The sequence below is a fragment of the Pteronotus mesoamericanus genome, unplaced genomic scaffold (genome assembly GCF_021234165.1).
Source record: "Pteronotus mesoamericanus isolate MK-2021 breed Mesoamerican mustached bat unplaced genomic scaffold, CSHL_Meso_final contig_25, whole genome shotgun sequence".
Lineage (NCBI taxonomy): Eukaryota > Metazoa > Chordata > Mammalia > Chiroptera > Mormoopidae > Pteronotus > Pteronotus mesoamericanus.
The window spans coordinates 10,974,646-10,987,323 of NW_026555105.1; the positions used below are offsets into that span (position 1 = coordinate 10,974,646).

General features: G+C 49.1%; 1 protein-coding gene across 6 annotated transcripts in view; it reads right to left on the reverse strand.

The window, feature by feature from the left end:
- Positions 1 to 12,678, reverse strand: part of GDAP1L1 (ganglioside induced differentiation associated protein 1 like 1) — a 49,624-nt gene that overhangs the window by 6,676 nt on the left and 30,270 nt on the right. For 4 of the 6 annotated variants that reach the window (XM_054573719.1, XM_054573718.1, XM_054573716.1 and 1 more), the window contains 3 exons: positions 9,757 to 9,854; positions 8,838 to 8,952; positions 228 to 1,756 (listed from right to left, as the gene is read on the reverse strand). In XM_054573719.1, coding sequence (XP_054429694.1) covers positions 1,413 to 1,756; positions 8,838 to 8,952; positions 9,757 to 9,854 — 557 coding nt within the window. In that variant the 3' untranslated portion in view covers positions 228 to 1,412. Of the gene's footprint in view, positions 1 to 227; positions 1,757 to 8,837; positions 8,953 to 9,756; positions 9,855 to 12,678 lie in introns of those variants that run through there. The other 2 variants (XR_008529144.1, XR_008529145.1) reach the window with 2 other exon arrangements.

Here is a 12,678-nt window from a genome sequence, read left to right on the forward strand (position 1 = left end):
TGGTTTAATATTCGTGGGCATTTTACATATTTTTCCCTCTTGGAAATTGCGGGGGCATGCCCCCTGGGTGTCCCCTGAAGGCCCATGTACAGGTTAACATAAGCAAATGTCTGTGACCAGGCTCCGTAAGCTGTGAAGAACTGGGTCCAACTCAGGTGGGTATATGTCAATGGCAGAACTTTGCAAAGTCTATCCAGAAGCCATCCCCACATTGTGCGACTTGGGACCTGGACTCAACTCTTGCTAGCTCTTGTCGGGCACTGAGTCTGAACCTCATGTCTCTACCACTCCAATCCCAGCCTTTGGAAATGAGAGCTAGATGGACAACACAGGTTTACAAATGAAAAGCAAATGCTTCTCCTGGATGCTTTATTGGGGGCGTTCAGTGGTTTCTAAGCATGAGCGGCAGTGACATCCAGACCCTCTCCCAACATGCAAAAGGCACAGGAAAGTGAGACAAGACCAGGGCAGGCAGCGTGGATGCAGACACCCCCGCTGTGTGGCATGGTGAGGCATGGGAGGTGCCCCAGAAAGGATGGGGAAGGTGGGCATTAAAGGAGATGGCTCTGGCAGAGGCAAGGAGAGGGACTTGAGGGTTCATCCACCTCCAGACCCACCCCCGCGTTCTGGCCAGGACTGACCTTCTAAGATGGCGAACATGGCTTTTGCTGAAAGTCCACCTCACACGGTGGGAAAAATTAACTCCAGGTGGGAAGAAGATGACGGATGCTGCCTTCAGGGATTACTGGTAAGGTGCCAAACCAAACTCACTGATGACATCAGCAGGGGAATGAGGGTGTGCTCATGGCGTCGGTCCCAGTCATGGCCTGGTGGTTGGGTGTCACTGCCTTGGCTTGAGCCAGTGCTGTCTCAGTCATGTCCAGGAGAAGAATGAAGTCCCTTCCAATCTTCAGGGGCCTCCCATGGGGTCTCTGGGTCTCTAGCCCCACCCATAGGTACCACTTAGAAGAGTTGAGTCTTGATGTTGGCTTTGTCCTGTGGAAGAGTTCCCTGGGCAAGAGGGAAGGGGAGGCGAGGAGTCAGGCCCTCTGAGCCCCCAGCACCTCCCAGAATCTGGGCCCTGGTGGGTGAAAAGGCCTGGGACTCACCTCAGATCCTAACTAGTCCCCACAGTTACATCTTGAAGCCTTGAATCAAAAGAAAAGGCATTCGTGTTTTGTTTCTCTTCTCTTTCTCTCCTTTAGTAGAGCCGTGGCTTCAACTCACGGCATTGGCAACGTCTACTTCTAAACTATGGAATGTTTTCACATTGACAATAGAATTACTCCAAACAAGGGGTGGGGAGGGGCTGTTCAAGTGTTCATGAGACAGTGCATTACTGAGAGCTCATCGGGGGTCACACAGCACAGAGACACCGACAGTCAGACACCAAGTCCAGGCCTGGCTTGGCTCTAGATGTATTTTTTCTTGAGGTACCAGTAGGCAAAGTAGCCCATCCCACCCAGGGAGCCCATGAGGAAGGAGGCCCCAAAGAAAGATGGTGGTTTCCGTTTGACCAGCCGGAATGCATTGGGGATGACGGCTGATAGCAGGGTGGTATGAATATCGCCGAGGACTTTCCGGAAGGCAAAACGCTTCTGGACCCGCTCGAAGAAGGACTGCAGGTTGGGCCGACTGCCATCTTCCCAGTATTTCTTGGACAGTCCCAGGAACTTGAGGCGGTGCAGGGTGGCTCCCAGGAGGACGTCAGCAAGGGTGAAGGCACAGCCACAGAGCCACAGCTCACATTTCTGCCCTAGAGTGGAAGAGAGAGGGGATGGGGGCAGGAGAGATCAGCTTGTCAATCTCCACGCACTCACTCCTCTTGCATTGGCTCCTCTGGCATTTCTCTGCCTGCCACATTGTTCCCCCAGGGTTGCTGACTCCTGTGCAGCTTTAATGATTTTTGCCATATCCTTATACTACCCCTACCAGTTTTTTTTCTTTAAATCAACCATCTTTTTAAGTGCAAGCACTGAGCTTTGGGGCTTTGACATGTGATGCTGGGCAACAGGAGGAATCAGTGAAGGACCATGAGAAGGGGCAGCCTGAGAGGTGGAAGATGGCCCAAGAGGGTGTGGTGTCATGGACATCAAGATAAGAAAGTGTTTGAAGGAGAAGGGAGTACTCAGCTGCAGTCAAGGGCTGCTGAGAGGTCAGGTAAGAGAAAGCCTGACAATGGTGACTGCATTTGGCAGCGGGTGACCTTGACAAGAGCAGCTGGAGTAGATGCTGACAATGAAAGCCTGGCTGGAAAGAGTCCAAGAGAGAAAGGGAGGAGAAGAACTGGAGGCGGCTAGCAAAGATCACTCTTTCAAGGAGTTTTGCTGTACTGGGAGGGATACACTAATAATTTGAGACAGGTCAAGAGTGGTTTTATAAGTTGGGAGGAAAAAACCAGCATGTGGATAGGAATGATCTAGCAGAGAAGATTTCTTTTTTTTTAATTTGATTCTACAGGAGAGAGTGGAGAGAATTACTGATGGGATGTCCTCAAGTGGTTGAACGACATGGCATCTAGGCAACAAGGAAAGGACTGGTCTTAGCTGGTTTGAGGACAGTTCATCTTTGGTGATAAGACAGAGTGTGGGATTCCATAGTTCATTAAATCTAAGTTGCTGTCAAATGTTAAGACAGCCACCCTACAGAGAACAAGTGATGCCAATTAAGCTATTGACTGTGAGAAACATTCAAGTCTCAGAAATGTTAAGGTGTGATTGAACAAAAATGCATCTTAGAATTGGTCAAATACAGTGTAGGCATGGACCCTAACGCTGGTGGGTAAGTAGTTGCGGGGGGTCAGAGCTGTGAAAACCTCTCCCTAATGCTTCCATTTTCTGTGCTATAGAACAAAAGTGATCCGTTGAGAGTGAGGATGTGGGCGAAGCAGTGGGAGGGCTGAAGAGAAAGGAGAAGATATTAGTCATCTGGAGAGGGGACAGTGGGAGGCCGAGGGCAGCAAGAAGGCCATCTAAGGCTAGTGGTCATGAAGTCAAAGCAAGAGCAGCCAGCAGCCTTGTGTGTTTCTCCAGCCACATTTAGGTTCACAGGCGCAGGCACCGAATAGGCAGAGTGGCTGAACCAGGTTTGAGGTTTTGCAGAGTATGAGGAAACAAGAACAGGGCAAGGGAGTGGAAGGTGCAGGCCAGGGAATTACCACCAGGTATGCAGGAGGTGAGCATGAGTGGGGCGAGGGGCAGTGAAAGGAGGCAGGATCGAGGGGTGGGCGTCCTGGCTACCATCTGGATGAGGATAGACAGACTTGAGAACAGGACCCAGGACAGCCCAGAGCCACCCCAAGGTTTAGATATTGTGCAATGAGGATAAATCGGCAAAGGCACATGAAGAGGAGTAGCCTGTGAGGTGGGAGACAGACCAGGAGAGTGTGGTCATTTCCTTAATCCTCGGTACAATTTGATCAAGTTGGTGCTATTCTTATCCCTATTTTACAGATGGGGAAACAGAGGCACACAGCAAGTAAATGGAAGAGCAGAGTCTGGACTTGAACACAGGCCATCTGGTTCCAGAACATGTGCTTGTAACCACTACACTATGCTGCTTCTTTCCACGTGCAAATGAGTGTGGGCATATGCATGTCCCTCTGCGTACACTCAGGCCCTTTTGATAGGTGCATTCTTTACTTGGGTCTGTGGGCAGATCTATGCGTCTGCATCATGCATGGTGTGTACATCTGAAATCCCTGCAGCTGATTGTGTATATGCACGTGAATATCTGCACACATGGGTGTCTGTGTCCATGTGGTGTGAAGATTACCACATGTGTAAGTGAAGTGTATGCCCACATCCATTTGGCTATTTTGAAGACAAATGTTCACAAGCATGTATGCGTGTGTCACTATTTAAGAATGTCCATGACTATGTTTATGTTTCTAGGCAAACACTGATAACCATGACTATGTATGTATGGGGACTATCTGGACATGTAGCTATCTGGCACATTGCCAGAGGGCTGATACCTTCCATCACCCCCACAGTTGTGTGTTCCCTTGGCATTCCCAGCCCCACATGAACCCCATTTGTGCCTTTTCTGAGTCTGCCAGCTGATTCTGCTAAAGACGCTTACATTGACCAGTTAGTCTTTAAATTCATGACCGCAAAGCCCAAGAGGGCACTCAGCACTGCCTGGGCCCTGCAATAGTTCCCAAGCAAGCAATTCCCTGCGGAGACGATTGCACATCTTCCACCCCGCCTCACACCTCTCAATTCTCTCTTGCAGCTGATGACATCACCTCATGCTTCATTCAGAAAACGGGAGCCTTCAGACATGGAGACCCTCACTCCCCACCATGAAGCCCGCAAACCCAGGCACCTGCACGTGCCTCCTGCCACCTCTTGATACAATGGCGGGCACGATCCGTCTGCTCTCAAGGCCAGGCCCTCTGCATCCCTCTGATGCTGCCTGGCTCCCCTCTGCCTTTCTCGATTCACTCTCCTCCCTTCTCTATGCTGCCCTGTGCCCAGGAGGATGACTCCGGCTCCAGGGGGTGTGGGCAATGGGGAGCAGTGGAAGGAGAGGGGAGGGAGGTGAGAGTGAGGACCGAGTCTTACATCCCTCAGGTTTCTCTCTGAAGGTCACCATGCACTGGCTGTGTGCCCAGAATGAAAGTCACAGCTTCTGTCAGATGGCCCTCTCCATAGTTTGTCTGTCCAGGGTCTGAACCTGCTCCTGCCCCTCACAACCTCAGGCCCAGGGCACCACACTCTTCCTTGTGGTTTGTTTCGCTGAAACCTGTCCACATATTTTAAACAGTCCCTGTAATAAGCCCTCCCCAGTTATCCAGTCTAAGAGCACCCTGCTTCCTATTGGCACCTGCCTGGACCACACCCCTCCTGTCCTTTCATGGACTTTGCATCACTGGTCCTGCATCTTTACTTTCTCCTTTCTATGAGGTTGTTTCTACCAGCCTCAAAGCATACTCTTGTATCTACTAGATTAAAAAAAAAATCCTCTCTTCACCCTCCAGCCGTCTTCAGCCCCTACCCACTTCTCTATTCCTTTGACAGATAAACATCTCAAAGAGCTGTCTACACTTATTGTCTACACTTCCTCCCATTCACTCTTCAGCCTTTTGCCCCCACATTCCAGTGAAACTGCCTTGGCAGGATCTCTGCCAAATGGCCAAGGGACAAAATCCAGGGGCGCTTTCCTATCCTTGGTTAATTCAGCCTCCTAGACCCTTCCTGGGCACCTATGACACAGGGTCCTCCTACCTCTCTGGCCGCTCCATCTCAGTCGACCCTGCCTCTCAGTCTGCTCCTCTGCCTCTACCCCTCTCTCAATGTTGGGGAACCTCAGGCCAGGTATGGAGTTTTAAAATGTGCCCATAGGTTGATACCCTCCCTTTGGTGGAGCCCAATTCCCCTCCCTTTGATTATGAGCTATATTTCATGATTTGCTTCTAAGGAATACAACGTGGCAGAAGTGACAGTGACTCCCGTAAGTCATAAAAGGTGCCATAGCTTCTGCTTCTCCTCCCTCTGTCTTGGATCACTTGTTCAGGGGAAAGCCAGCTGCTATGTTGCAAAGAAACTCAAACAGCCCTATGGAGATGCCCATGTGGTGAGGAGATGAGGTCTCCTGCCAATAGCCAGTGGGGAACTGAGACATCTAGTTAAAACCCTGAGGATGAGCCATCTTGGAAGCCAATCCTCCAGCTCAAATGACTGCAGCCCCAGCCAATAGCCTGACTGCAGCCTGCATCACATGCCCCTCATTAGAACCACCCAACAAAGCTGCTCCAGAACTCCTGACCCACAGAAAACATGTGATATAAAAAATGCTTTCTGTTTAAGCTGCTAAATTCAGGAGCAATCTGTTACACAGCAGGAGATAACAAATATGACAGGTCTCAATCCCTCTTTCCGTCTCCAGTCTCTCCTGGATGAAATCATCCAATTCTACATCTTTAACCACCACATATATGCTGAAGACTTGTAAATCTCTCTAACTTCTGACCTCTCCTTTGAAAGTAACACTAGAACATCTAATGGCTTATGTGAGAGCCCCTGTAGGGTGTCTCAAAGGCACCTCAAACTTCCTGTGTCTCAAAGTGAACACTCGGCCTTCCTTGCCCATAGCAGGAAATGGTGGCACTGTGCAGCTGGCTGCATCTCAGGGCCTTTACTGGGACAGCAGAATACCACCCAACCCTGGGCCCTGCACCACAAGGAGAGGAGTGGAGGGCTTCCCCTCAGAGGAAGGTCTGCAGGCACCCTAGTAGGTGAACAAGCAGCAGACACCATGCGGGCCCAGCCAGTCCAACCTTTAAAACCCACAGCCACCTCCCTGAGCCTCCGCTGCCTCCTTCAGCCCAGAGGGACGCAAGGACTGCCCACACCTCTCCATCTTGAACAACGCCACTCCTCTGGTCACCGGGCAGCGCAAAGCTGCCTCTTCTTGGAAGACCTCAAAACCAAAACAGGGAGGGGGGATAGGGACCCTCAGACTAGGATCACCTGAGGAACTTGAGTCCACAGCTATTCTCTGTGGCCACCAACTCTGGCCTCCATCCAGGTGAGACCCCACGTCTCCCTTGGTCATACTGCAGCTAATGTTTGCCGACACTTTCAATACCAACGTGTCAGGCAATGCTGAGCCCTTATGTGCATTTTTCTCACTGACCCTCACAGCAGCTCTGGGAGTTGGGTCCTCATTTCCCTTTTACAGAACAGAAGACGCACCAGAGCTCAGGCTTCAGAATGTCTCCAGGAGGCAGCGTTTGAATCCAGGCTTCACCTCTTCTAACTGTGTGGCCTTGGGAAGGTTACTGAACCTTTCTGTGCCTTAGTTTTTTTTCATCTGTTAAATGGGGTTACTCATATTACCTCCCTCATAGAGTTGTGAGACACTTAAAACAGTGCCTGGCACACAGTAAGTGTTGTTAAATATACAAATCGTGATGGGCTAGACTGTGTCCCTCCAAAATTCACACGTTGAAGCTTTAGCCCCAATATCTCAGAGAGTGACTGTACTTGGAGAAAGGGTCTTTAAAGAAGTCAGTTAAAATGAGGCTGTTAGAGCAGGTCCTAATCCAGCCCAGCTGGCATCCTCATCCTCATCCTCGGTTTGCTGCACAGACCGAGGGCATGCCTGGAGAGGAAAGGCCGTCTGAAGACACAGAGCTGGCCAGCTGTAAGCCTAAGGGAGAGGCCTCAAAGGAACCAAACCTACAAAAAAAACCAACAAAAAAAATCCCCCTGAAACACTAAAAAACAAAAAGTCGCCAAACCTCAGAAGAAGCTCACACCTTGATCTTAGACTTTTAGCCTGTAGAATTGTGAGAAAATAAGTCTCTGTTATTTAAGCCAGTCAGTCTGTGATATTTTGTTACAGCAGCTCTAACAAATTAGTATAAATTTATAAAATACGGTCAAGAGTGAAGGTCCCCCAGTGAGAGAACGGCAGAGCTGGGGCTCTGTCTGACCCCAGAAGCCGTCCGGCTCCTAAGCGCTCTTCTCTAATGGCTCCCTCAGCGCCCTCTCTTAACAGATATGAAAACGTTCCTCCTTGAGGCATGTGTTATTTTTCCTCTCTTAGCTATACCACCCTTTTTTTTCTAGACAGGATTTAAGGCCACTGGCTTCAGTACACACGATGAGGTCCCTGTCAAGGACTTTAGGTACCTGTGTGTGCCTTGTGCTCGGGGCCTCGTGATGAGATGCTGGAAGAGCACTGGAAGAACAAGAGGGAACTTGTTCTTGCCTAAACTATGCTATTTATGAGCAGTGTGGCCTTGAGCAAGTCACTTGATCCTTCTGAGCCTCAGTTTTCTCATCTGGAGAATGTACATGTCTTTCGCTGTCATATTTTATTAAACTAGTATATCCTACGCACTGCACTGAATGCTTTTAATTTTCACAAGAGTGCAGCCAGGGTTAAGGTTTTAAGTTGCATTATTATCACCCCACATTACAGATGAGGAAACTGATGCTCCAATAGGAAAAATAACTTGTCCAAGTCACACAGCACAGGCAGCAAAGCTGGAACTCTAACTTACATCTGTCAGACTCTAAATGCAGCTTTTAGAACACTGTGCACCACAAGTTTTCTATATACACACAGTCAATGTGTGTGCGTGTAGCTGTGAGTATAGCAATGCACACCACATAGGCTCCATAAATCACATAGTTGAATTGACAAGACTTCCAGCCTGCCTAAAACAGAGCAATGGGAAGGTCTGGAATGAAATTTGAAGAGCTGTTGCAAAGGTGTTATGGGAAAGGAAAAAGGAGCTGGATGGTGTGGAGAGAGTGCTCCAGGCTCGATGAACTAACTACAAGGGCAAAGGTGGAGAGGTGGGAATGAAGCCGGGCTGCCCAGGGTCCAGAGAAGAGAGCCTCTTGAGAACAGAGTCAAGGTCAGAGAGTCTGGGTGAGCCTGGATGTCTGGTTGCGGCACGAAGAAGCCATGATATATCCTTGACCAGGGGAAGGTCACCATCGCTGCCACCACCTCATCATCTTCACCAACCTTTATTGAACACCTACTGTGTGCTAAGTGCTGATCTAAGCACTCTACATGTATTATTTCATGCAGTTTCTCAACATCTCTGAGGTAGGTCTTACCATTATCCCCATTTTAAAGGTGGAAACTGAGATCCAGGGAGGTGGAGTAACTGACCCATCATCACTCAACTAGTAAGTGGCCAAACTAGGACTTAAACCTCGGTCTGCCTAATTCCATGGGCCATGATCCAAACCGCCTGGGAGGGGTTCTCTGAGATCTTTAGAGGGAAAGAAAAGACTGGAACTGGTCAGGGTCGGGGTGGGGAGGGGTGGATGGCACCACCACCTACCCACCCCAGGGCTAGTACCCACCCTCATTCTCAAGCTTCCTCTTCTCCAGCTCAGCCTCAATCTGGTCCAACACCATGGCCAGCTCCCCGAGGATCTTCTTCAGGTAACTCACATCATCGTGCTCCAGGATCTTGGCCTGGGGGCAGGGTAGGCAGAAGCCAGAGGAGCTGAGTTGGCCTCTGTGGAGCTGGGATGACCAGAGCTTGGCCCAACACCTTTCTGCAAAATCAGCCTCCAAATATCCCCTCAAGAGTATGGGATTTCCCACTGTGACAAAGCACTCTCAGCTGGTTCTCACAGCACTCCTGTGAGCTTGGCAGACCTTCCCAGATCCTTTTTATGGGACTGGTACCCTCATACGCCAACTGCTGGGAGGGTGGGTTGATAGTGGCTCACAGCTGCCTTTCTCCAGAGAATTGGTCTTGGCCAATGAGGAGGTACCCAGAAAGACTTGGGAGGTTACCCACACCCTTCAACCCATCAATTCTCTGCCAGGCAATCTGTAGCCAATGGCTGATTGATATAAAGATATCAAAGGTTGGCTCCTGGCCTCAAGGTAGATTGACTTCATGGCGCCACTTGTGCTCCAGAGCTCCTTGTCAGATCAGGTGAACTTGGCCCTTTCTTCTTTCTGTTCCCCCCATTCTTACTGTATTCTCAGAACACTCCCTCATTAGCCAAGAACCTCTGTCCAATGCATGTTCTGCTTTTAGGGACACAACCCAAGACATGAGGAAACTGAGGCTCCAGGAGGACAGTGGCTTGCCCAAGCTCAAAGAGCCAGTAAATGACAGAGGAGGTGGGACTGGAAAAGCAAGCCAAAGGACTTCCCATTTCACGTCATCAGCTGACCCTCTATCTAGAACCAGCATCTCCCAATTGTCCTCCTCCATGGAAAAGACAATGGGAAAGAGGAGTGAGCAGGCTTGGAGGCACTCACCATGAGCTTCTTCTGTTTAGAAAGGTAGGGCTCAGAGAGTTGGGGCTCCTCTTCATGGTCCAGTTTCATGAGGTCCGTGGTGGCATTGGCTAAATGTCCTAGGGAAAGAATAGGATAGGTCCTGTCCTTCTGACACCCATCCCTTCCCTCACTGACTTGGAGTAAGTCCCATACAAACATTGGTCTGGGAAATAGTCATAGAAACAGCCAATACTTAGTAGTCACAACAGGCTGTAACATAGGGATGGGTGAGATGCCATCCTGCTGTGGGCTCGGGATGGTGGGAGAGAGGGACATCTAAAGAGACCACTAATGATGCAGCATGGTCAATCTGTGATGAAGAGTGGACAAAATGCTGTGGGACCCAGGGCCCACCTGCCTGTGGCACAGGCATCAAGGAAACTCTCTGAGGAAGCCACTCTACTCTTGGGGATGAGTAGGAGTTTGTCCAAAATGAATATAATGCTAAACTTGGAAAAACTCATGCTTCCATGTGTCTCCCCGAAACCCCTTCTGTGTTGAGGAAGCAGGTTCAGAAGGCTAAGGAGTGTTCCATACTAGTAAATGACAAGCAGGTTTTTTTAAAAAAATTATAAATCATGTTTATTCTATTATAGTTGTCTCAGTTTTTACCCCTTCACCCCTCTCCACCCACCCTAACCCCACTCCCCACTCCCACAGTCAATTCCCACTCTGTTGTCCACGTCCATGTTTTGAACTTGGGTTTGCCTGATTCTTGGTCTAGTGCTCACTCATTGCACCCACAAGGAAAAACTTATTTACTGCAAGAAAAACGGTAAGATACATTTGGTGTCTTGAAACTTCTACTTCTGGTGATGTAACTTCCCTGAAGATTTAGGAGCTCGATGACCTATCTTATTTTTTTGAAAACTGGCCTTAATGCCAAAAAGGCAAGGGTGCTAGAAAGTGGTCAATGATGGAAATTCAAGCCAGCACCTTGAGAATAATCCTTAATGGGAGAGAGGAAGTGTCTTATAATCTAATTCAAGTCTTTATCTTTGAAAGCCTAGGAGTAAACTATGGGTTTTATAAGAGGAGGTGGAAATATTAAGTGGGATAAGATCATGTGTTCTCTGGAATTCTTGGCCAGTAGGTCAGGGACTTGGTAGATCAAGCGTGTGGTGGTGCCCCAGTCCTGCTGTGCTCCCTTCCCTGGGCCCCAACCATTTGGACATCCTTAGGTTTCTTGGAAACATCCTGGCCCAACCAATCTATCATCTTCCCTGCACCTTCCCTGCATTCACCCCAAATTGCAGCATCCCCGACCCCCAGCACACCCTAAGCTAAGCCAGATGCCTAAGGGTTGTCTTCAGCTCCTACTTCTCCCTCCTCCCCGCACACAGTCGGTTCCAGGTCCTGTTGATTCTTTCTCCTTAATATTTTTCATATTTACCTTCGCCCTGTCAACCCTCTCACTGTCCCTGTTAATCTTTTGCTTGAATGATTTTGACTCACCACTGTCACCTGTACTTTCTCCAAGCCCTTCTCCCTCTTCTGCCAGAGACCTTCCTCAAAACACACTTGACCATGCCACTTCCTACTTAAAACCCGTTCCAGTATCCTTACTGCCCTCAGATAATGTCCAAGCTCCTCAACTGTCCTTAAAGACCCAGCAGGACCCATCTTCTCTGCCCTCACTGACCCCACCTTTCACTAAGTTCCCCCAACTGTCCCTGTGTCCAGATGGTAGCACTTTAGCCACTCCAAATGCTTGACATTCCCTGAATGTGTCTGATCATTCCAAACCTCCAGGCCATTGCTCACACTCTTCTTTTTCACAGAATAGGCTTCCTCTATATTCCAGAAAATCCCCTTCCAATAAGACCACCTCCTCCATGAAGCCCTTCCTGATCTTCTAGGAGATATGGTCACGCAATGCCTTAGCCCTCCAGCGTACACTGTACAGATTTCTGCCAAAGAATGCATACAGAGCTGCCATTGCACAATTCCATTCACATGGGAGTCTATGTGAAAAGTGCCCCCTGGATGGTGCAGCGCACAACCTGCATTGCTGCACATGGAGATTTTGATGCTAATGTACTTATCTCTGGATGTATATGTCTCTCACTAGAATTTGAGCTTCTGGAGAGAAGTGGCTATTGCCAGATTTATCTCTGTTTTCTTAAAACCCAGTAGAGACCTGGCACAGAAAAGGAACTCAGTGAGTGTTGAATGAAAGAAAGAAAGAAAGAAGGAAAGGAAGAAAGAAAGAAAAGAAAGAAAGAAAGAAAGAAAGAAAGAGAGAGAGAGAGAGAGAAAGAAAGAAAAAGAAAGAAAGAAAGAAAGAAAGAAAGAAAGAAAGAAAGAAAGAAAGAAAGAAAGAAAAGGAAGGAAGGAAGGAAGGAAGGAAGGAAGGAAGGAAGGAAGGAAGGAATGGCTGAGTAAATAGGTAACCGAAGTTGTTCAATTTCTGCCTTCTGAGATTTCACCATTCACCACCCTGACTCCTGGCCTAATAAAAACCTAATAAACACACTCTCAGATCTTTAGCTTTGGGGCTATATTAAGCCTCATTGATGTTTTATGAATGTGAAGGTCAAGTACAGCATCTTCTCTCTTGCGAGTCATAGGAGCTGCCCATATGGCTCTCATTAGCCTCCAGGAGGGGAGGCCAGGCAAGGGAAGACCTTAGACTTCTGTATCCAATGGGGGTTTCTCCTCCCCTCTCCAGCGGGGCGGGAGCCCTGGGATCCACTCAGCCTCTTCAAAGGAGGGAGCAGGCTGGGCCTGCTCTGGACCCCCCATTGCCTTTGATCCACCTTCAAATGGCTCAGGGTAGGAAGGGGGAGGACCTCCAGCCTCCAGAAACACCTAGGGACTGCCTCCCCTAGTCCGGACCGCCATCATTGCTCACCTAGATGACAGTCAGGACCTCCTAACCACTCTGCCCATCCTCAGTTG